The sequence below is a fragment of the Sinocyclocheilus grahami genome, unplaced genomic scaffold (assembly GCF_001515645.1).
Source record: "Sinocyclocheilus grahami isolate Dianchi unplaced genomic scaffold, SAMN03320097.WGS_v1.1 scaffold885.1, whole genome shotgun sequence".
Classification (NCBI taxonomy): Eukaryota; Metazoa; Chordata; class Actinopteri; order Cypriniformes; family Cyprinidae; genus Sinocyclocheilus; species Sinocyclocheilus grahami.
The window spans coordinates 93,449-117,858 of NW_015506064.1; the positions used below are offsets into that span (position 1 = coordinate 93,449).

Below are 24,410 nucleotides of genomic sequence, written 5' to 3' on the forward strand. Positions count from 1 at the left end.
GGGGATTAAAACTCAACTACATAAATTAAGAATTTAAAAAAAAACTAACGGAAGAAAATTGTTGTTTCCTCTCAGCTTCAATCCATACCAGCGATGACTCTTATTTGTGGATGCAACAGCAGGGATGATTCGTTTAACCACACCTGAAAGAAAAGCATGAACATCTTAGAATTACAGGCTATAAGAAAGCACTCTTGAAGTTTCTCAGCTATATCAGTGAGCTGGCTTTACCTTGAGTGAGTCTGTAGGTGACACCAGTGATATTAAACTCAGCTGCTCTCTTTAAAGACTCCTGGAACACCCACTGATCGTGCTCTGGGTTATCACCATAAAGACACACAACAATCACACGGCAATGTAGAGCCATTCAATTCACCGTCAAAAATGTCAGGGTCATATAAACTCTTATAAAACAAATGTATATACAGTATATATAGCTTACACACCTCCAAAGGGTTTGTCTTTGGGCCACTGCAGCACTCTAACATACTCTATGCAGTGCTCTGGTAGCCGTGGCATTGAGGCAATAGTGCACATTGGGAAAGTGATCTGAAGAGAACACAGACGAAAGCAGACAGTCACTTCATCTCAGGACTACGAGTGATGTATAATTGTATGGTCACAGCAAACCCTTCATTTACAGTGATGAATGGAATTAACAGCATATGAGGGTGAGACTACAGTACTTGTAGTGGGTAAAGCTCCAGTGTGCAGTCTATACAGGCTGTCATTCCTGGCAGGATGACTCTTGCATTCCCCTACGTGCTCTGGGTTATCACCATAAAGACACACAACAATCACAAGGCAATGTAGAGCCATTCAATTCACCGTCAAAAATGTCAGGGTCATATAAACTCTTATAAAACAAATGTATATACAGTATATATAGCTTACACACCTCCAAAGGGTTTGTCTTTGGGCCACTGCAGCACTCTAACATACTCTATGCAGTGCTCTGGTAGCCGTGGCATTGAGGCAATAGTGCACATTGGGAAAGTGATCTGAAGAGAACACAGACGAAAGCAGACAGTCACTTCATCTCAGGACTACGAGTGATGTATAATTGTATGGTCACAGCAAACCCTTCATTTACAGTGATGAATGGAATTAACAGCATATGAGGGTGAGACTACAGTACTTGTAGTGGGTAAAGCTCCAGTGTGCAGTCTATACAGGCTGTCATTCCTGGCAGGATGACTCTTGCATTCCCCTTAAAGCCCTCTGTCCCTCCATCTATCAGAGGAATGATAGAGCTGGGATCCAAAACTCCATCTTCATAAGAGAGCAGGGACAACTGAAGAGAAACCACACCAACTACAGTTAAACCAAAACACAGTGACACTGTCAGGGCTTATAGCTACTGTGGCAGACATTATATGATGGTAGTGAGGCCAGCAGGGGGTGCTCACCCTGTGGTCTGTGTGGGTCCTAACGCCCTAGTATAGTGATGGGGAGACTATACTGTAAAAAGCACCGTCCTTCGGATGAGATGTTAAACCGAGGTCCTGACTCTCTGTGGTCATTAAAAATCCCATGGCACTTCTTGTAAAGAGTAGGGCTGTATCCCCGGTGTCCTGAACAAATTGCCCCCCTGGCCTTTGTCAATCATGGCCTCCTAATAATCCCCAACCACTTGATTGGCTCTATGACTCTCTCTCCTCTCCACCTGTATCTGGTGTGTGGTGAGCGCACTGGCGCCGCTGTCCTGTGGCTGCCGTCGCGTCATCCAAGTGGATGCTGCACACTGGTGGTGGTTGAGGAGAGACCCCCTCACATGATTGTAAAGGGCTTTGGGTGTACAACAATACACAATAAAGTGTTATATTCATGATAGTAAGGTAATGAATTTACTATAATGCTGCATATTCCTTTTCACTTAATAAAAAATGTAATATTTTAATACTGGAAGTGTCAAAGCTGCACTAGACTAGTCAGATGTGAGCCCAAGCAGAGGCTTAAGTAAAATAAAATCCACAAAGAAAAATAAGTATTTGCAATGAAATTTCATTGGTAAAAAAAAATAGGTTACACTTTATTTTAAGGTGTCCTTGTTACAGTGTAATTATACATTTAAATACTGAGTAATATTAATTAACTACATGTACTTACTATATGGTTAGGGTTAGGATTAGGGTTTGGCTTAGGGTTACTTGCATGTAATTATGTATAATTTATTGTTATTATAATAGTAAGTACATGTAACGTGTAACAAGGACACCTTAAAATAAAGTGTTACCAAAAATTACTGAGTTATAAGTTATTTTACAACAGCAAAACTATTTTACACATAATTTTAATATTATTACAAGTACTTTTACAGCATTATGTGAAACTCCTGATCACCCTTTCGGGGTTTATTTCGCAATAAAGACCTGCTAGCTACACATCATTCCTCTTATTGCACAAATTAAGTATTTAAGAAATTTGAATTTAATTTATTTTAACGAAATAAAATAAAATTCAGAGTAAAAATTTAAAATACAATATTTGTTATGTTCAGTAGTAAGAATGTAATTGCAGAGCTCTCTAATTCAGTTAGGGTTCAAAAAACACATTATTTTCCACATACTGTACATTATTGTTTCTCATCGGTTTGAAAAGCGAGGTGTGCTGTAATTGGCCAGCTATCCAGTGCGTTGTAATTGGCCCGAATACCTCAAGCGTGTGACGGAAATGTTACGCCCCTACCGGCTACCATACTATGATGCCCTGTCTGGCCGGAGCAACGAGACAAAAACATTAAAACCCATTATAAACGAGGCATTTGTTGCATCCAGTGGGGACATAATTCCGGATTATAATGACTTATACTGTCTTTTTACGCATTGCATCGCGCGTAAACATAAAACCATGTCTGCATTTGTGATCGGAGAAATGACAAACTACAAACGCTACTCTACACTGCTCAAAACTCATGTTTGAATCATCAGTGGCAAATTCTTTATATATAAAAAACGTACTTACAGTCTGTGAGTCAGAACAGCCGGCATTGTAGTCTACTCTCCCAGGATCAGGAAACAGTCCTCCATAAAATGTGCTGCACACATCTGAATATTTCAGTTGAACTGTTCTGGAACAGTGTTGTAAATACAACGTAACCACTGATTTCTAGTCGTGTCCTCTTTTGGAAGGCCAAACAAAGTAGTTTCGCTTTCACAACGAAACACACAGCGTCACACACGGCAGCCTTGAGTGAGCGGAGGCCAGCAGGCTAGAGTGACGGAGACCGGTGGATAGAGTGAGCCGGCGGCCGGCGGATTCGACGAAGGATCGGCTCTAGGCATGACGAAGCGGATATCGTCCTCTTTTGGAAGACCAAACAAAGTAGTTTCGCTTTCACAACGAAACACACAACTTCACGACATGGTGGCAGCAACAATACTACAGCGAGAATAAAAGTTACGCCTTCTTTCTTTGCGTGAACATTTGGGCGGCGTTATGCAAATCTTCCCACATCGTGACGTAGATATGTGGGAGCGTGTTAGAACAAGTCGTTTTAGGTAGGTGTGGCTGACTCTTAACTTTTATAAAGAATATCTCTTTGGAGTTGAGACTTTAGTCTTTGCAACTTTACAAATCTTCTTCATGAACCAAGAGCTTGTAACACTTCAAAGAGAAAGGAAAAATTGAAATCGCATCATATGAAAAGTATCGCAAGATCTCCTAACCGAAGGTCACATGATCACAAACGGAAATCACTTCCGTGACTGACCATCGCATGTTCCCTTCGCTAAAGGACTTCTGGAAGCGCCCTTCGTGAAGAGAGTTTTTTTTCAGAGATTTGTTTGTTTTTTTCCCTTGTTTCAGGCCCAGATTTTTCAATGTTAAAAATCGAAAAACCCATTCCAGTTAATAAAATGTTTTAACCATTAAAACTACGGTAATCTTAACATGTGAAAACATTAGCCATTTATATTAGCCAATATTGATCGTGAAAATATTTTATATAAGATTATTTGTTTTAATCTTTCAGATGTGCTTTCAGACATATATATCTATATATATATTGAATATATAATGCACTTATATGGAAACAAACATAAGTTATATCAAGATGAATATTGAACTATGATGTATTACATTTTATGATTATTGTATTGCGTGTGTTAGATGGAAGATTGTTTGATTTTAATTTAAAGTTCCAGATTAATGTTTACAAGAACTGCAAACCCAGAAACATGGGTTTGAAAAATAACATAATTTCTTACACAATAAGACACAGTCTATATTAGACACAATTCTGTTTATGCCATAGATAGATACAGCGGACACTTATGTGTCATCAGAAAAGAAGTCTGAGTCCTGACCTTGAGTCTGCATGTCGATCTCACGCATCTTAGCCAGTAGCTGCTCTTTGCGCTGAAGTTCCTCTTCAGGACGCCCTTGATTGCCAGCCTGCCTCTCTACATTTCTTGCTTTAAGTTGTTCCTCTTCCTGTTCACGCTGCCTCCTGCTCTCTTCCTCCCTTTGAGATATAGACAGGCCAATCCTCCAATCTTCTTCCTCTCTGTCCAGGCCTATTTTAAAACAAAATCACTGCAGATGTGAACATGCATTACAACAAGTATTTTTTGGTGTCAAAGTTTTGGGTCAGTAAAGTCTTTTTTTTTTTTTTGGAAAGAAATTTATGGAAGAAAAATTATTTCTTCTGACCTCATCTGCTTGCCTGTATAGTTTGCATCATCACTAAGGTGTATCATAATGCAGATTTTTAAATTATCCTTCATTTTTATTCACTCGTCTTCAAAACTGATTTCATTTCACACAGAATGTCAAAGCTAATTTATGACCAGAAAAACAACCCCATTCATAACTATGTTTATTGTTACAAATTATAACCAGGATAAATCAACTGAATAATAAAAATAAAAATACTATAAGAAAAATAAATATAAGTTCAACACCCTTAAGAACTTTATTATATTTTAATTACATCATCATAGGACACATTTGATCATAATCATTTTTAATTATCAAAAGATTTTTATTTTTCATTTTAATTCTCTGCAAAATATCCAAATAATTTCATGCTTATCCTTTGCTAGATTTTCAAATACCATCAAAGTGCTAAACCTTCATTGGTTCAATATGAATCTACCAGTGAGGAGAAGCATTTTCACACAGTCTCAGTGGCAATGGCTTAAAGTGCTTTCCTTTTATCTGTAAGAAAATGCTTTTTGTACCCTGACCCCTCTGACAAGCACTTCTCATCTTTAACCAATTTCCAGCACTGTGAAACTAGCCTGGTGTTTGACCCAGATTATAAGCATTTATTACTGAACTAATAAACATGAAAATCTGGAAGAAATTAGGCAATGTTCACACTGTATGTGTGTTTTAATAACATGGCTAAGGAGCAAGTCAAATGTCTCTGAAATAAAACAGCACTACACACCTGTTGCCTGCAACAATTGCAATACAAAACATTTCTCAGCAATCTCAGTTTGCTTAACCCCCTTTAAATCAGAATTAATGTGCCCAAGTGTCTTTTACTCTGGTGATATTGTAAACACCCCTAAAAGTTTAATATGTTTATTACACTGATTGAATGAGTCTAGCTTCACTATCTCATAGTAATAACATTATCTGACTAAACTGGATTTGGAAATAGTTCAAATAAAATGATCTAATCGATTGATTAACCATCTTTCTATGTGAATGAGTGGGTTGTAAAGGACTGTTGCTGAGTGCGGTCATCCAATCCTGGTTTGCGGGCATCTTGCGTTCTTCAGACTCCCATCCCACTTTTACTCATAAAAGATTCCTGGCTGGCAGGCCAGGCAGTAGCTAATCAGTTAGCAACTATTCGACAGCAGGCTTAACCAGGTCAATCCGGCCTGTGGATACTTCAACATTTTCTACCCACACAGACCGCAACGCGTTGTGCAAACAGATGCTCTAGATCGCACACAATTTGGGCCTCTTTAGTGCAGTTTGCATTGCATTCGGGTAGTTTCGCACAGCTCCGTGCTACAGAAAGCGCTTTCCAGCAGCAGCAGACACCTGGATCTCAGCTGCAAAAAGCTAGCACTGCAAGCCAGCACATTGGTTTTCAAATAAAACTGCAGTTTGGAATAGCAAAAGACTCTCAACCTGTGTGCAGAATGGCGAGACCTACAAGGTAAGCGCGTTTTGTTCGTCTCCTGCTCTACAGCAATAGCAGGTTCGCACATGATGCGATCTGTATGTGGGTCTCTCCATGTTTGCTAAGTGGCTAACCAGCGTTTTTTCTGCGCGTGGTTAAATTGCAATCCAAAACAGCTGAAATCACACATAAACACGTAGATTTCCATCTCTTTATACGTGTATAGATTTATTTTCATTGGAAACATGGCTAACGTTACATCGGTTTCTGCATCCACAGACGCACGTATGCTAACCGCAAGCGGATAAAAAGCGGGATAGTAACGTTAGTTCACGCTGGTGGCTAGTTAATGTTATGCAGAAACAACCAGCTAGCCATTATCGCCCAGAAAATAAAAACATGCGCTTTACGATTACCTCGTCGTGTAGCGAGAGTGTGGTGTACTACTAAGGTATTGCGGTGGATTTCCACAGTTGCGTTAGTCCCGTGAGCATTAGTGTTAGTTTAGCAGCGCGCGTGTGTTTGAGCAGCGCAACGCGCGCCATTACTTCACACACACGACTCGAGCCGTTTCTCCTGCAAACTTGTGCTTGTAATTAATGCACTTTAAGGTTGGATCTGTTTTCAATCAGAAATTAAGGCCCCTAAGTAGGTAATCAACAAAGGTTTATTTTTCGCGATAAACATATATTTAAATGCGCCCTTGTTGTTTTCGTAGCGTTGCTATGAACCAACGAGCTCAAGTGATGTTAACACTGGCAACATGTTGTTTATCATCTGTGTTTTTATTTAATATGCGAGCTCTCTAGGAGCTTGGGAGGGAATGTTGGTCTCGTCGGTATAAGTTATGGATTGAGGAGGTCCTGTGGGCAGTGGATATAATCTGACCTGCAGGGCCTGTAGTTCAATGCCCTCTGCAAACACAAAGTCCCTCCTCACACTGCTGCTATTGGCATGGCAATTAACCTACTCCAACATGGCACCCCTGTCTCCTCTGCCCCTTCAGTCAAGCTGCACAGCTTTAAATAAAAGGAGTGACAGCTCTGTTGCTATATGGAGGATGAATACAACTTTTGAATAATAATAAATCAGCCACCATTTAAAATATTTATTATAGATTCAATACAATTAAGCTTGTTTTTTTGTAGCCTAGAGAGAAGTTCTGCTGCATTCAAATCAGGTTGTTTTTAAAGGTGCAATAACCTGCCAATTTTTTGTTTGAGCTCTGACAAATACAAATCAAATGTAAAACTAACGTCAGCCAAAGCTAAATGTTTTATTGTTCATCCCACATTAAAAAGTACATTTGCAATGTAATGTACAAGAACATCATTAAGCGACATCATTAATTATTATTTTATGTTTATTGACATTGCATCGAAGCATGTAAATGCATTAATATTGTGCCATAAAAATATTCATATAGATCGACGACCCCTGTTGTGAACAAATGTTTAGGTCATAGATAATAAATGATTTATAAACATATTCTGCTGCATGTATGTTTGTTCTCTTGTGGGTCATTTTCTTTTCCGTTCATGTTCTTTGTGCACAGGAATAAAAGGGTTGTCGACTATGCACAATTCCAGGAGTCTGACGATGCAGGTAACCAGGTTTGGAAAAGTCATGAAAGTGCTTAAAATAAAACACGAATGGAAAATGAGCCCTAATGTTAAATAATGACACCGTGCTGCATTAATAGTTTAGTAGATGCAGTGGCAATTTTTTGTTTGAGCTCTGACAAATAAAAATCAAAAAACAAATGTAAAACTAACGTCAGCCAAAGCTAAATGTTTTATTGTTCATCCCACATTAAAAAGTACATTTGCAATGCAATGTACAAGAACATCATTAAGCGACATCATTAATTATTATTTTATGTTTATTGACATTGCATCGAAGCATGTAAATGCATTAATATTGTGCCATAAAAATATTCATATAGATCGACGACCCCTGTTGTGAACAAATGTTTAGGTCATAGATAATAAATGATTTATAAACATATTCTGCTGCATGTATGTTTGTTCTCTTGTGGGTCATTTTCTTTTCCGTTCATGTTCTTTGTGCACAGGAATAAAAGGGTTGTCGACTATGCACAATTCCAGGAGTCTGACGATGCAGGTAACCAGGTTTGGAAAAGTCATGAAAGTGCTTAAAATAAAACACGAATGGAAAATGAGCCCTAATGTTAAATAATGACACCGTGCTGCATTAATAGTTTAGTAGATGCAGTGTTGAATGTGCTTTGAAGTCTTGCTGCTTTCTAACCTGATTCAACTGAATGACTTCATACAGATGAGGAATATGGAAAAGAATCGGATCGACCTGAGAAAACCTCTGTAAAACGCAGGTCAGTCTGTTTGAATTATTAGAATATTGTTAAACAGTCAATATGTAGCATCTAAGATAGTAATGTAATCAAAAATGATAAATAGTTGTTGTAAAAGTGTGATATTTCAGTTTAAGCACCACTGGCATGTTTGCATGTAATTATTTTAGCTCTCCTCCATTTGGAATGTTATTTATGAGCTGCATACATATTCATTACACTGTTTTATTTTATTTAAATTCATGGTGTCTGTATTTTGTCTGAATTATTTTATATACCCTTAAAAATAAGTGCTTTATCTCTTCTTATGTAGTGATGATTCTCGAATCAAGGACCACAAGAGTAAGTCCATTTTTATTTTACTTAATTATTATTCATTTTTACTATTATTTTATATCAGGATTTGATATTTAAATATTTTATTTAAAAATACTATTTTATTCAGTTATTGAATATTCTGACACATTCTCTCATATTCCAGAGGATTTCAGTGGTGATGACAATGACTATGGGGAGGATGAGGAAGAGGAGGATGATGGTGGTGACAGTGATTTTGATGCTAAAGAGGCCAGCAGGGGGAGACAGGCAACAGCTAAACGGAAAAGGCCTGCAGGTATTACCAATGTAAACATTGAAGGACTGCTTCATTCATTACATAAAGTCATTCAGTCATTTCTGACATCATGGATGGTTTAAGTTACTGTCTGTGCATTTGGCCTTATAATGTTCATATATTTTAACTTAATATTAAATTATAAATATATTATATAAAATATAAGTGAAATGAAAATAATGGCTTGTATTCTTCAAGTCTGTGTTATTTTAAAATAATTGAGATACTTTTGTATTTAAAAAATATATATTTAGAATTAGTTTTTGTTTGTGTTTTCTGTTTTCGTTTAAATTTGAGTTAAAGTTGTAGTAATTGTGTAGTGTTTTTGTTATTTTTATTAGTTTTTAATATGTCTATAGTATATATATATATATATATATATATATATATATATATATATATATATGTGTGTGTGTGTCTACACAACTTTAGTTTAAATTATTTTAGCACATCAAGTTAAACTAAATGAAAATAAGAAATGTTGCTTTGGCAACAAGTTGATATAAGTTTTTTTTTTTCATATTTTATATCAGTTAAGTAAGGCAATTAAGTAAATATTGCTTAAAGTTTTTTCTCAATTAATTATTCAAATAGTAATCAGTAAAAATGTAAACATCCTAAATAAGGGAAATATAGATTTGTTTGACTAGTAGTGTATCATGTTAAATATAAACATCCCACCTCATCATCTGTTAATCTCTATGTAATATTTATTGTAAATAATAGTTAAAATTTCATGCTTTTCTTCATTCGCTCTTTATGCTGTTAAAATAAAATTTTGTTATTTTATTCCTTTTTACAATGTCAGTCTGCACTCAGCTGTAATGTTGCCAATCTAATTAATTTGCTTTTATTCACTTAACCACACTAAACCTCAGTAACATTTTCATGCCTGTGTTTACAAATGCAAATACAAATGCATAGTTAACAAACTTTCAGCTTGTGTTAATTAACCATGCATCTGCTCTTTTGACGCACAGATGACAGTGATGATGATGGTAAGGTTGTGAGGAAGAAGGGCAGGCAGGTGCGTCAGGCTGCCACTAAAGCTGCATCCAAACAGAGGGAGATTCTTCTTGGGGATGGAGGAAGTGAGGATGAGGAGGGAGAGGAAGAGGAGGAGGAAGATGACAGTGACGTTTACACTGGGGGTATGAGGAGTATTATGTTAGAGACAAAATCTTTTAATAACATTGACATTCACATTTTAGCCAACAGTTAGATACTTGTTGATTTTATTTATACTTCCCTCTTCTCCTCATTGAAGATTCAGGCAGTGACGAAGACTTCATGGCTGAGGATGACGATGATGACAGCGATTATGGCCGACCCAAACGGAAGAACTCAAAAGTGAGCAGGAGAAGCAAAGACAAGAAATCACCTAAACCCAAGATAAGGGCTTCAGGTAAAGCCACCCATAATCCTACCATCAGAAAGGTCAATTGTAATACCTTCATAATTAATCACTTCTTGCTTTAATTAATTAAGAACTTCCTCCAGACGCCTTCAATGGTCCCAGTTACAGTAATGACGTCAATTATCTTTTTCCAGTGACCCGAGGGCCCAAGAAGAGGAGAGGAAAACATCAGACGAAGGTGAAGAGAGTTGTGAAGAAGGCCTCGCCAAAAGCCGAAGATGAAGATATCGAGAGCAACAAGGAGGAGGAGGAAGACAGAAAGGAGTCGCCCGCCCCCAAGAAGACGCAGGATGACGAAAGCGGCGCCGAAGGAGAGGAAAACAATGACAACGGAGAAAAGGAGGAGAAGGAGAATGAGAATGAGAATGAGAAAGAGAAAGAGGAAAAGGACGATGTTTCTGAGGAGGAAGCTCCATCAGGTGAAGACTGAGCTCTTTCACCTGCTGGTGAACATGTCTGTTATCTGTTTTTCTTAATGAGGAACAGTTGAATTGATTTCCCACAATACTCGAAGGGTGTTTTGGATGTTTGTTATGTCTCTCAGCTTGTAAATACCATATCACAAAACGAAATCTGTAAAGTATCATCAGACCTATCCTAAATCTGTACGGTTTGGCCTAGTCCCCAACTGCGGTCTTTCGTATAAATATTTATCAATGTTTCAATTATAGCTTTGCGACATTTTTGCCGAAACCGTTTTGCTACAGTTGACCTTCACGAAGATGATTTGCCCCAGAAAAATACAGATTATACTGTAGGCTCTGTAGTTTACTTTACGGGCATCTTAAACATTTTTCCAAATGTATCTGAAAAGAACAAAACTGCTTGTTTATTCCCAAACAAACCATTTTTTGTGACTTTTAATGTACATGATCTCATCCCAGCTGCGTTGACCGATGAAACCACAGGCTTATAATGAGCATATACGCTTGTCGTCATGAACTGCACTGGATTGTTGTGGCTTCAGTTCAGTCACGTGATTTCCTTGCTACATCGACTGTACGTTACATAGCTGTTGTATGCTACTTTCTCCCACTTTCCGTGCAGTTATTTCTTAATTCAGTCTAGTAAATCAGCATTTTTCCGAACTAAGATGACTTTTTCTATGGTTGTATTGAACCTCTTTCATGGTTGGCATGCTTTCATGTACGTGGTGCGAAGTACGTCGGTGGGTGGAGTCTCAGGCTCGGATGTAAACCTTCAGGTTGAGAGATGTCAGAAGTGAGCTAGTGAAAACCTTAATATTGACCTCTGTGATGCTTCATGTGTGCATTTTTTAAGAATATCTGACGCTTATAGATGCCTTTTTAAATGAGCGGTCCGTTGAGCCATTAGAATGGTAAAAACGAGCTGAATTCAGTGCACACCGTCCATAGCTTTCTCAGCTGCATATGACTATTTTTATTGCTTGTATCTCCATCCTAATCTGTAGCCTTTCAGTCTATATCATAATTTATCCAAAATAAATGTTTGTTTTAATTACGCTGTTCTGATTTTTGTAAAATTTGTTTTACACGGAAAAAATAAAATGTATCTTTAAAGAAATCTAGTAGTTGATGACCTGTCCTTCACTTTTTTACAGCATAAACTTCTGTTAGTTGTAATGGAAATGACTTCATAATGTTTTACTTAGCATCTTTCTGATTAAAGACTGTCAGCCAGAGGTTTTCTTCAAGTGCTGGATGAATGTAATTGAAGCACATTTCTTACAGGAGTTCTTATAAGTTTGAAGAAGACCAGAGAAGACTGATCTCTGATGTGTGGCTGTTTTATGTTCTTACAGTCCTTAAGTTATCCTACATGCTGTCTTTTATAACCAACACTGTACATCCCAGGACAGCTGAATATAGTCAAAAGTCACACATGCATTCAAAGCAATAGCTTGAGAGAAATACTACTTTTTCTTTTACTCTTTTTTTTATTATTATAAAAATAATAATTCATATGATCTGTAATTTTACATGAGCTCAAGATTTCCAAATGCAGATTTTGCAATGGATTAAAGTTGGTCATGCAGATTCATGTCATTGACCATCTGAAAGCTGCTTGGTTTGAAAGTCCACGATTTACTAAAATTAACAAAAGGTATTTTAAAGTTTGTTTTGAATGTTTTAACTGCAACAACACAACATTAGACCTCAGTGGCCTTCATTGTATGAACAAAAAGCTTTGGCTTGTAAAGAATAAAAAAGTTTGGATCAACATGAGAGTGAATTGTTCAGCATCTGACTTCAATCATAATTTGTCTAGGGAGCACATGCTGTATTTATTTTGGCAGAACACATGAAACTTGCACAGCAGGGCGATGACATGGTGAAAAATAATTTATTGCAAATTACTGTTTATATTAGTCATCATGAGTTTATCATATTTCATGTGAATACAGTACTTCATGAACCTTCCAGCCCAAGACCAGATTAACCCAGATAAAAAAATGTTTTGAATGACTAGGAAAGTTCTAGGAATTTCTTCAGGTTGGTGAATAATTAATTGAGAGTTTAATATGGTATTTAATTTGGTGTTAATGATTTTCAGTCTTGGGTAAAGTACAAAACTTTATACATTTTATGCCATAAATTACTTAATTCCCCACCTGTAATGAAACATTTCTCACATTTGTTAAAGTCTTCTCTTCCAATAGTATTCATAATTTAACAGTCAGTATTATCTGCGAGAAACTGAACATCAAACAAACAAAAAATACATATATACCAATACCAAACTTAGCAGAAATACATAAAAAACATTCCATCACTATCTAGAGTTTTTGTTGTTTGTTTACACAAATATGATAATGAAAGCACATTGACTGTTTACTTTTGTATTAAATATTTCCAGCAGGTTATGACCGATGAATGTTCTCATCCAGAGTCACATTTAATTGATTCAGTTTGTATTACAGCAACTTTCTGTTCTGGTGCGGTTTTCTCTGAAGCAGGTGGAGCAGGTGCTGGTGGCGCTTCCACCATGGCTGCTTTTTTAGATGCTCCTGGATGGTGAACACATCGAGACAGCTTCATATACTGTTGTCCAATTTACTCAAAAAGTATTAATATCACCAGTTAAGTTCGTAAATTATAACCATGTAAGTTTGTTGTTTTTACCTGTGAGATTTCTGTGGATACGGTTGCACAGGACAACGCTGAGAAAGAAGACGAAACCGAGGCATCCAATGACCAAACCACACACCAAAAAACTGTAAGTCCCTTTTTTCTGAATTAGCTAGAAGAAATTTGCTCAGGGTTATTTACTTCCTTAGAAAATCTTTCCCAAATGTTAAAATGGGAGCCTAAGTACTTACTGATCCAACCAACACCTGCAACGTCATCTCACCCATTCCAGCAGTTGTCACTAAGACTGTTGTTGCACATCCTGAAGAAAAAAAGAGAAAGTTTTATGTGTGTGTGTGTGTGTGTGTGTGTGTGTGTGTGTTTGGTCTTATTTGCTCATAACTGTGTATCCTTTGGCTTTAATAACAGTGCTTAATATGTGGGGGCGTGGTGGGGTTTCAGCAATCGGCACACTGAAAGCTTGGGTGCTCACTATGGCCAATCAATTCTAGGTCTACTTTTCCATTCCTCCACAGCCAATCACGTCGGGCCCCCTCAATCCGCGGGCCCTGGGGCTTCAGCCCCACCTAGCCCTTATGTTAATCCGGCCCTGACTGTGGGGACCATCAGAAGAATCATAAGTCTATATTTATATATTCTTAACTTTAAAAAGTCAAAAGGAGGATTTAAAATCATTAAATATAATTGAATTTTCAATATATACATATATATATTCTTTTATGACAATTTTAAATGTATCTATCTATCTAAATATCTATCTATTTTTTTTCCAATCAAATTTTCTCACTCACTTTCGGGGTCAAGTTTGAATTTTTATAAAAAATAAAAACGGAGACATTCATAAATTCATAATATAAAATAAGATAATAAGAATTTGCAATATAAAGTCTGTAATATCTTTGTAATATAAATATAAATTCATAATATCAAGTCTGTAGTATTTATTTAATTAAGAATTATTTATTAAAATAATAATTAGTAGTAGTAGTAGTAGTAGTATTATGGAATATAATAATATATTATATTATTATGGAATATAGAATGTAAGAACAACAGAAAGTTAAAGGTCCCCACCATGATATAAAACATGAAGTATGTTTGTGTGTAATTTACCGCGGTACTCTAGGATGTCCTCGGTGTAGGCCACTAGGCAGGGGAAAACACTGCTGATGAAAAGCCCAAGCAAGGTCGTCCCAACAAACAGAAACACTCTGTTTGTGTAGAGGATCAGTAACAGCAGCAACGTTACAATCACACCAGCCTTAAGAAAGAGGATTCACATTCAACAATCCTAAATCTTTGATTCATTACATACTCAACAGCCACATGCTTTATTTGAATAGCTGATAGCACACAGGGGAGCATGTATGATGGTAAAAACTTACAGGTAGTTTGGGTGAATGTGTGCTCTATAAACAGTGATAATCAGCTATACTGTATTAAGAGATTACCAGGTTCATGCCGAGCAGATGCACAGGTCTGAATCGGTATGATAGCGGGATGGACACCAGTCGTCCAGCAGTGACGGCTGCCCAGAAGATACAGTTCAGGTATGCTGCCATTTTAGAGTGCAGCAACATGGGAGCTGAAACAGCGTACGTGTAAACAAAACCAGCATAGACCCCCTAAAAGTGAGGTTCAATAGTCAGGGATGAATATTAACTTGAAGTTCTCAAAAATATTCATAAAAATAATTAGCCTCATTGAGCTCACTCACCATAATGCCTTCCGTCATGAACAGCACCATACTGCCTAAGATGTGGATACCAAAAAACGTGACTGGTAACCCACTCAGGCTTCCATTCATACAGCAGCTGAAGATGTTTCCATGTCCTGCATGATGAAAACCTAAGGGGACCACAATAAAAAAAGGGAACAAAAAGCCGTACCTCAATAACTAAATGTTAGTTTCAATCACCTACACTACTTTTTGAAAGTTTAAAAGGGTCTAGAAATGTTTTTGAAATAAATTAATAATTGTATTAATCAGGAATGCAATAAATTGATCAAAAGGGACAATAAAGACATTTTTACTGTTTACAAAATAATTATATTTCAAATAAATGCTGTTCTTTTAAACTATCTATTAATCAAAGAATCCTGAAAAAAAGGGTTTCCACAAAAACATTTAAATTGTTTTCAATATTGATTATAATAATAATAAATGTTTCTTGAGAAGCAAATCAGCATATTAGAATGATTTCTGAAGGATCATGTGACACTGAAGACTGGAGTAATGACTGCAGCTTTGCCATCCCAGGAATAAATTACATGTTAAATTAATACTGCGGTTCACTTGTACCTGTATCGTCTGGTTCAGACATTTCTGTGCCTTCTGGTGCTTTAGTCTCCATGGCCAGCTCATCTTTGTCCAGCAGTCGTGGTGTGCTGTTTGGGCAGAAGGGGAGCAGCTTCTCTTGGTACATCAACACAAAAACCGCAATCGGCACAGGCAACTAGGACAGAAAAACACTGCGATCTCAGAGATCCAAGACCTTTTCTACACCACACACAAGGCTATGCATCAGCTTACATTTATGAGAGCCATGATCCAGAAGGCGTATGCCACGTTGGCCTTCTCCTCCACCGGCTCTGAGTTTGGGGAATTTTCAGTGTGGATTACAGGTGACCTGAAGCTGGATCTGAAGTGGTGAATTATCTCTGTGGCATTTTCTGTGCTATTACTGGCCAGGCAGTGCTCTGATATGAAAGGGTCTGCAATCAGGGGGCTCACCAGAGCACCGAGTCCAATGAAGAAGTGCAGTGCCTGGAAAGAGAGTGAAGACACAGACAAGAGACTCCATTTAGAGCTGTCAGTTTAAGGTGTTAATTTAATCAAATTATTTATCAACTAAATAAATAATGCATTTAATAATGCCCTTATCCAAACTGCATTCCCCTCCCTAAAATCAAAAGAAAAAAAAGCATATATTGCATTAAAAAATTAAAAAATATGGTACTATTTTTTGTATTTTTTATTTTGTGACATTTATACTAGGACAATTAACCACATCACCACAATTTTCATTATGCATTTAGTATTTCTGTTCTTTTAAGATAATTCTTATTATATAAGATATAAGACACTGTATTTTGCATTACAATAATGAAAATTTGGAGGTAGATTGAGATTGAGGTTTTTATTTATTTATTTACTACTTTATTCTGTAATTAAATATTAACAGGATGAGGACAGGAGGAGATAGATTTTCTTTTCTTTTCGAAAAACATTTATATATATTTTTTTTTTTTTGGGGGGTGAGGGGGTAGAATTTGACCAGGAGCACCTCTTTAAACACCTCTTTTTTAAAACGCTTTCTTACATTTCTTGTTTTCTTTTCAAATAATTCCATTTGAATTATGCTACATCTTTTTCTACTATACAGGACCATCACTGACCAACAAATAAGTAAAATAAAACACACACCCTTTCATACCAATACAACTAGTTGAAATAAACCCTGTAAATGTATGTATGGACTAGCACCTCTCCTGAGTGAGATATATGAAGACAAATGTCTTTCCTCACCTGTAGAAAGATAGCAGAGTCTTTCTTATAAATGGACACCAGTTGGATGTTTGCAATAGTGTCGATGATGCCCATTGCCAGGCCTGACACTGCCATAGCAACCGCCAGTAACAGCACATTATAGCAAAGTGGGATGATAGCAAAAACCACAGAGATGATGAGGGAGGAGAAGAAGAGAGCGATGAGGGCCCTGAACAACCTGAGAACACAAGGAAAACAGCTTGGATCTGTTAATGATCTCTAACATCTTTTTATTTTTTTGATCACATGTAAGTGTGAGCAGCTCTGTGCAGTTAAGGATACTTCTCTCCTCTTCTCCACTAAGTAAGTAACAGAAATATTGAATTGTTAGAATTTTTTAATCATTACTTGGGTTTATGTATAAACATACCCAGTCACAAAAAACATTAAATCTATGATGCCATGACTTTATATCACTTTTTCCTTTTAACATTGTGAAGAGCTGAATACTGTTTATTTTTTCTGCTTTTGGACTTCATGAACATAATTGTTTTTACACAAACACATGGAAGAGACATACTGTAACTTTAAACTCGATTGTGTATTGCATCCCTCAACCTCATCATCTGCAGAGAGAAAATGCCACTCAATCGCACCAAAATGATGGACTTAAAGGCATCATAAAGGTTTGTAAAGATATTTCACTAGAACTCGGTCTTCATCACATCTATTTTCTGTTTCTAGTTTGTGTTTTACTTCTTTATGTATTTATTCATGTTCATTGTCAATTGTCATTTATTAATATACTCAGCTAAAACCTGTTGTTAAGAGCACTGACATTTCTTGCTACAATTTCACGTCAATAAAAAGTACCCAATTGACACAACATGCTGTTGTTGTTTTTGTTTTAATGTAAACCACTAATAGAGGCTACAAGATATTGAAATATCTTTTGAAAAAAAGATATGTTTATTTCAAACATGTTTAATATCGGTATCAAGCTAGCTTAGTGAGCACTGAGCACACCACTTGATATACCACAACATGATGATCATCTGCACTTCATGGAGAGTCTTAAATTGTATCTTATTTATGTGTTTTCATGTGTCTGACAGCTAGTCAGAAGTAGTCCTGCACGATTAATCAAAATAAAGATATGCGTTGCATGTTTCAGAGCGAAGCGCAGCACTGTGTTCTTGCATATAAAAAAGTCTCCCTGCTCCCTTAAGGTCTCCCTGCTTTTTTCCCATCCAAATAAAAGTCTGAAGGTTTAACATTTGAAAATGAAGATATTAAGACTTAAATAAATATTAAATATTATACTTAAATATTTTTCTTAAATCTTTTATTTTACAGTGAAATACTACAAAAGTGATGGAAGTGATTTATACAGTTTTTATTTAGTAATTTTTATTTTTGTATTTTATTTTTATTTGTTTATAATAATAATAACAACAATGATAAAAATATTTTTTTTTTTTATGAATGAAGAAAAATTACAATTAAAATGACATTTTTCACACCAAATGGTAAACATCTTTTGTTGATCCAGGATCAACATTACTGTCCAAAAATATAGACTAAACCCAATCCCTACCCCTAAACCTAACCCTACCCATCATTATTTCCTAAAATCAGTGTGAAATGATAGCTGATTAACAAGGGTGTGGACGCACCCAACCCTGATTGTAAGCCTAAAACAGATATTTCATGAAAAGCTATCCCTCAATTCTGATTGATTAATTGGAATGTTGTTTCCAGGATCAACAAGAATGTTGATCCAGGAACATGTTGTACTTGGTGAAATCACGGTCACCTGCAAGATGCCCATCGTTAGTGGACTCTTTTCCAGCAGAGACTCACGTTTTTGTGAAAACTCCTCCAGTCGAGGTGCCTATGAGCAGGCAGAGCTGCTGGGAGAAGAACACCCAGGTGATCTCCTGTAACGTGGAGCCAGTCTGGCATTTCAGATCTAGGATCGTAGGCCCCAGAAAGGCTATGCTCAGTCCAAAGCTGAAGAACACACTCCAGTATGTCAGTGTATATTGACAGTTCCTTCTGAAAAGTGTTAATATATGCTCTTCAATTAACATAGCGTGAAAATCTCCAACCAATTCCAATCACAGCTGCAGTTCTTTGAGTCCTGGTGTCTAGAAGTTTCTTTCAGTGGGTTTCAGATCATAGGTGACAGATCACAGAATAGATGATCATTTCCCGCTTTTATATTCCTTCATTCCTCCCGTTTCATGAACCTTTGTGCAATGCTTCTGAAGTTAATGCCTAGAAATCATCTCTCAACAGAGCTCTTCGAAACTGTCAATGATTTTCAGCTGAACTGTCAATGATTTTGATTCTCAATGAGAGTTGTGGATCAGAATGTGATAATCTGAACATAACTGGACCACTTATATCACATCAGCATGTTTTATGGGACATTATGTCTTCATGATCTCAACACCTACGAGGAAAAAATGTCAAAAGGTTGGTTATAAATACTATATTGTTGGCTCTTCAACTCCGTATCAATGCAATGTTTCAAGGCTTAAGTCATTGATTCATGTTTATTTTACAAAATAATCCAGAGAGCCAACGGGACAATCATTAGCTTTGTAAATTTACAAAGTGTTACTTATATATAGTACTTGTTAAACAATGGCTTATGAACCCATCTTAAGGCTTTGTTTGAAACATCAAAACCTATGCTTATAAGGTCCTGGTGAAGACCTGTGTGTTTATATGTGTCCCTTTAAAGCAATAATGTAAATTCTCTCATCATTTACTCACCCTCATTTAGTTTCAAATCTGCATGACTTTATTTATTCTGCAGAATATAAAGCAAATATTTTAATAAAAGATAATTAAATTAATTTTATTGTTTTTTTAATTATTAAATAACAATTTGTTTTAAAATTCATGACATAAAAACACTTTATATTTCTATAACATATCACCATGTGTTATTGAATATTTATATGTTAGTATGTTATAGAATATAACATATTAACTACATTTAGAAATCATATTTCAATATGACATTTTGAAATAATATTAAAATAATAATGACAATTCTGTCATCATTTATTCACCCTCACGTCATTTCAAACCTATATTACTTTTTGCAAGAAAAATGGTTCTAAACAGTACCAGAAAAGGGTTCTTTAGCAATAGCAGAACCATTTTTGGTGCTAAATAGAACCCTTTTAATAAGGTTCCATAAAGAACCATGCTTTGAAAGTGCTATATATAACCTATATTTGCTATATATAACTATATTTATATAATTAATATTAGCATTATTAATATTATTGATTAAAATAGTTTTTTACCCCTCTATCTAATATCTTGTAGCCTCCATTAGTGGTTTACATTAAAACAAAAACAACAACAGCATGTTGTGTCAATTGGGTACTTTTTATTGACGTGAAATTGTAGCAAGAAATGTCAGTGCTCTTAACAACAGGTATTAGCTGAGTATATTAATAAATGACAATTGACAATGAACATGAATAAATACATAAAGAAGTAAAACACAAACTAGAAACAGAAAATAGATGTGATGAAGACCGAGTTCTAGTGAAATATCTTTACAAACCTTTATGATGCCTTTAAGTCCATCATTTTGGTGCGATTGAGTGGCATTTTCTCTCTGCAGATGATGAGGTTGAGGGATGCAATACACAATCGAGTTTAAAGTTACAGTATGTCTCTTCCATGTGTTTGTGTAAAAACAATTATGTTCACGAAGTCCAAAAGCAGAAAAAATAAACAGTATTCAGCTCTTCACAATGTTAAAAGGAAAACGTGATATAAAGTCATGGCATCATAGCTTTAATGTTTTTTGTGACTGGGTATGTTTATACATAAACCCAAGTAATGATTAAAAAAATTCTAACAATTCAATATTTCTGTTACTTACTTAGTGGAGAAGAGGAGAGAAGTATCCTTAACTGCACAGAGCTGCTCACACTTACATGTGACCAAAAAAGTAAAAAGAGAAAAGAATAAAATATAAAAATATATATATATTACCATACACAACTAAATACTATATTTTGATACAGTATTGAAATTTTATGTAAAAAAATAAGATTTATTTTATTTTATTTTAATCTAAAAGATTAGATCAATCTAGATTAATCACATTTGTTTTAAAATTCACACATTCAAGGACTCCTAAGGTTCCATGGACCTACAGGACCACCAAGACCTCAAAGACCTCAAAGAACTCAAAGACCTTAAACTTCTCTTGTATATATTAACAGAGATGATTTTTTCTTGCATGTAATGCTTCATTACTGATCTCTTATTGTAACTTGCAACTTTTGGGATGTATATTGTTGAGCTTCCTTGAGTTCTGTAAAGTTTATATTGTTATACATTGTATATTGTACAGTGAGATTACGAAGAAACATATAAATTGTTTCAAAGCAAAACTGCTTTAAATTTTTAAGGGTACATTTTTTGAAATTGAGATTTATACAGATTTACGGTAGGAAATTTACAAAATATCTTCAAGGAACACTATCTTTACTTAATATTCTAATGATTTTTGGCATAAAAGAAAAATCGATAATTTTGACCCATACGATGCATTTTTGGCTATTGCTACAAATATACCCAATGCTACTTATGACTGGTTTTGTGGTCCAGGATCACATATGTTCTGCACCAAATCAAGCAACAGCACTACAATACAAAGTGTTCTCATTCTGCATATCCTGGTTGCCTTTTGGGGACCCATTTGGGTGTTTGCAGGAACATACATGCATATTTTTTCTAGCAACAAAAACGTCTCAGGTTACTTATGTAACCATCGTTCCCTGAGTAGGGAACGAGACACTGCGTCCACTAGGGGTCGCTATGGGGAATGCCTCGTCGTGACCCGTGTCGGAAGCATACATTGAAAAAACACCAACTCGTTGGCCGGCGACAGCCATGACGTCACTACCGGTGTGACTATAGTATAAATAGGCGCCGGGAGCTACACATCATTCACTTCTTCGTCTGAAGCTTGCGTCCGCAGCATGGAAAGAAACTTAGAGGACGCACTGTCTCGTTCCCTACTCAGGGAACCATGGCACACCTACCAACTATGTGGATTTTAGAAAGTGCGCAAAGCATAACCTGCACACGTACCACTTATGTGGATTTGAGAAAAGTGCGCAAAGCTTAAAGTGCTGCACTTATTTAGAGTTTTCCAAGCATCTGTTACAGATACCCGGAAGTACTGGGCCAAACGGGAGAGGCAAGCTCAAATACAACCCTCAAAGAAGAGGGGAGCACTGCCCGAGACAGCATTTACACAGGAAGGTTCTCGTAATGCCACCTATGCCTCCCGCTCGATGCCTCAGCAAGAGGGGATATCCTGGTGATCGGGGAAACCCCTCAGGGCGACCCAGATACGGTAGACCAGTCAGGGTAGCATGAAAGCTGCCCCTCTTTCCTCGAAAAGAGAGACAAACGAGAGCAGAGCTTTTTTCCTTGGAAAAAAACGCTCGCAGTGCATGCCGATTGCCCCCTCGGAGACATCGCGTGCGTGCTCTTTGCCCAAACAAACAACGCATTGATCGTGTGTGTCATCAGATGTTAAACAACGTCAACACGGATGCACACATCCTTAAATGCTTTGCTAGTGCTCGCCATAATGAGATAAATAAAAATCGCTTTTACCACAGAAATGCACGCTTCAAACAAAACAGTCAATGAAGGCGAAGAAGAGAATGATGTGTAGCTCCCGGCGCCTATTTATACTATAGTCGCACTGGGAGTGTAGTGTAATGTATGCTTCAGACATGGGTCACGACGAGGCGTTCCCCATAGCGACCCCTAGAGGACGCAGTTGGAAGTTCCCATGAAAGGGAACCTTTCAGTGTCTGTCAACAGCCGAACCAGGATCCACTGATGCAGCTATTTTCAAACATTTCAATTGAGCTCACGCTCACGCTCACATGCATGCTGATTTCTTCTTTATAAAGTCTGATTAAAAAAACAATAGCCAGTAATGCTATGAAACCAAACAGAGAGAGATCTGATTTAGGGAGCGTATAAAATGGGTGTCTAAGATCTTAGAGGAGAGAAAGCTGATGACAGGTGTGTGTTTTTATAATGGACATTGATTAACACATTTAAACACTTTCTCACTTCCCAAAGCTAAGCCAAAGTGACTTATTGGAAGGTAATTGCAGACCAAGACCTCAAATACGTCTGACATTCTGAATGAGGATGTTAATTTTCAACATAGCTATCATTCTGTGAATTGCAGGATGTACTTTGTGATTATGGAGCTCTGAGGATAAGTAGTTACATTTATATCACTCAGTATTCGGCCTCAGTCATATGGCAGCATAGAAGTAGGAGGCCTCATTTGTCTTATCAGCATGATGCAGCTCTGAAGCATCAGAGACCAAATAAAATTGATTGCAAAATGATTGTCCAACAGAGGCTGCAATTTGTCAAATCCATAATTAGTATTAATGCAACGCCCCGTTGTAATCAGATACCGCATAGCCTACTGCATTTGCCTTGCAGTTTTGGCATCAAATGATGTACTAAAAAACACAACGGGTAATTCATTTATCCACATTCAGTGGTGGAAAATAGTTTAAAACAATTCCTAAAGAAGCTATTCTTTTGTATTTATCAACAAATGATGGAGTAACTAATGTTCCAATATCACTTGAGCGAAAGTAGATGTAACTGATTTTTGTGTTTATCTTATTTGGTCAGTGCAACACTGTCCAATACAGCCAGTTAGTATGCAACATTCAGGTTAATTCTTTTTCAGGCATTCATTCAATACCACATATGGCCATGACTATTTAGACAAATATGTGACGTGAATATGCAAGAGCATTGGCTATGAGCATCGGTTAACCACTGTTGCATTGACAGGATGATATGTGAAATGCAAAAGGTCATGAGATGTTAACATTTTGCAAATTGAGATGAGAATGGGAAACCTGTAATATATGATGCAAAAACGCGTGCTTTCTTTGCCCTTGTTTCATCTTAATTTTAGTTGTATGGGATCCCGAATCACAAATAATTATTGGTGAAAATAACGTCTCGGTTACGTATGGTAACCCTCGTTCCCTGAAGGAGGGAACGGAGATGTCATGTCAGATGACCGACGAAATTGGGATCTCGCTTAGAGGGACCAATCTACTTCGAGTGTAAACTAAACGAGCCAATGCACATTGGCATGCGATTATTGCATCCAGCTGCTGCTGATCACAGCGTGAGTATAAGTAGGCAGCAGATGCAGCGCATATTCAGGTTTTCGCTGAGGAGCCGAGCCGGTGACCCGGCCGCTCAGCAGTGGTACAGGAGCTGTGGCGACGGGACGTGACGTCTCCGTTCCCTCCTTCAGGGAACGAGGGTTACCATACGTAACCGAGACGTT

At 36.8% G+C, this 24,410-nt stretch overlaps 3 protein-coding genes across 7 annotated transcripts; 1 reads left to right on the forward strand and 2 right to left on the reverse strand.

Annotated features, from left to right (window-relative positions):
* Window positions 1-6: 6 nt before the first annotated feature.
* Window positions 7-1,620, reverse strand: LOC107563678 (NEDD8-activating enzyme E1 catalytic subunit-like). 3 transcript variants are annotated; one of them, XM_016248618.1, is made up of 5 exons: window positions 1,463-1,620; window positions 1,139-1,294; window positions 899-1,001; window positions 232-315; window positions 7-143 (listed from the first exon to the last, which is right to left on the reverse strand). In XM_016248618.1, exons 2-5 carry the CDS (start codon window positions 1,181-1,183, stop codon window positions 34-36), a joined length of 342 nt encoding a protein of 113 aa, XP_016104104.1. In that variant the 5' UTR covers window positions 1,184-1,294; window positions 1,463-1,620; the 3' UTR covers window positions 7-33. The 3 variants fall into 3 exon arrangements, with proteins under 3 accessions (XP_016104104.1, XP_016104103.1, XP_016104102.1); XM_016248617.1 differs by lacking the exon at window positions 1,463-1,620 and adding an exon at window positions 1,410-1,443; XM_016248616.1 differs by lacking the exon at window positions 1,463-1,620 and having other exon boundaries at window positions 1,139-1,400.
* A 4,038-nt stretch (window positions 1,621-5,658) lies between these two features.
* On the forward strand, window positions 5,659-19,998 carry LOC107563650 (nuclear ubiquitous casein and cyclin-dependent kinase substrate 1-like). Of its 3 annotated transcripts, XR_001606121.1 has the most exons (9): window positions 5,659-6,121; window positions 7,641-7,690; window positions 8,384-8,438; window positions 8,731-8,759; window positions 8,899-9,030; window positions 10,011-10,181; window positions 10,295-10,435; window positions 10,582-11,915; window positions 19,988-19,998. XR_001606121.1 is itself a non-coding variant. In XM_016248572.1 (8 exons), the coding sequence occupies exons 1-8, from the start codon at window positions 6,105-6,107 to the stop codon at window positions 10,875-10,877; spliced, it is 891 nt and encodes a 296-aa protein (XP_016104058.1). In that variant the 5' UTR covers window positions 5,659-6,104; the 3' UTR covers window positions 10,878-11,960. The 3 variants fall into 3 exon arrangements, 2 of the variants coding, with proteins under 2 accessions (XP_016104058.1, XP_016104059.1); XM_016248572.1 differs by lacking the exon at window positions 19,988-19,998 and having other exon boundaries at window positions 10,582-11,960; XM_016248573.1 differs by lacking the exon at window positions 19,988-19,998 and having other exon boundaries at window positions 5,661-6,121; window positions 10,298-10,435; window positions 10,582-11,960.
* LOC107563649 (major facilitator superfamily domain-containing protein 4B-like) lies at window positions 13,309-19,101 on the reverse strand. The gene is made up of 10 exons (XM_016248571.1): window positions 18,872-19,101; window positions 17,048-17,246; window positions 16,052-16,285; window positions 15,821-15,974; window positions 15,236-15,366; window positions 14,970-15,143; window positions 14,632-14,779; window positions 13,749-13,819; window positions 13,552-13,669; window positions 13,309-13,436 (listed from the first exon to the last, which is right to left on the reverse strand). The coding sequence occupies exons 1-10, from the start codon at window positions 19,099-19,101 to the stop codon at window positions 13,309-13,311; spliced, it is 1,587 nt and encodes a 528-aa protein (XP_016104057.1).
* Window positions 19,999-24,410: the final 4,412 nt, after the last annotated feature.

Coding starts and splice junctions, on each gene's coding strand:
- LOC107563678 (XM_016248618.1), bottom strand. CDS start 1,183: ATGACAGCCTGTATAGACTGCACACTGGAGCTTTACCCACTACAA. Junction 1,002..1,138: donor TGGAGCTTTACCCACTACAA/GTACTGTAGTCT, acceptor TGTTCTCTTCAG/ATCACTTTCCCAATGTGCAC. Junction 144..231: donor CACCTACAGACTCACTCAAG/GTAAAGCCAGCT, acceptor CTTTTCTTTCAG/GTGTGGTTAAACGAATCATC.
- LOC107563649 (XM_016248571.1), bottom strand. CDS start 19,101: ATGTTAATTGAAGAGCATATATTAACACTTTTCAGAAGGAACTGTCAA. Junction 15,975..16,051: donor GGATCATGGCTCTCATAAAT/GTAAGCTGATGC, acceptor TTTCTGTCCTAG/TTGCCTGTGCCGATTGCGGT. Junction 13,820..14,631: donor GGACATCCTAGAGTACCGCG/GTAAATTACACA, acceptor TTTTTTCTTCAG/GATGTGCAACAACAGTCTTA.
- LOC107563650 (XM_016248572.1), top strand. Junction 7,691..8,383: donor CCAGGAGTCTGACGATGCAG/GTAACCAGGTTT, acceptor GACTTCATACAG/ATGAGGAATATGGAAAAGAA. Junction 10,436..10,581: donor ACCCAAGATAAGGGCTTCAG/GTAAAGCCACCC, acceptor ATCTTTTTCCAG/TGACCCGAGGGCCCAAGAAG.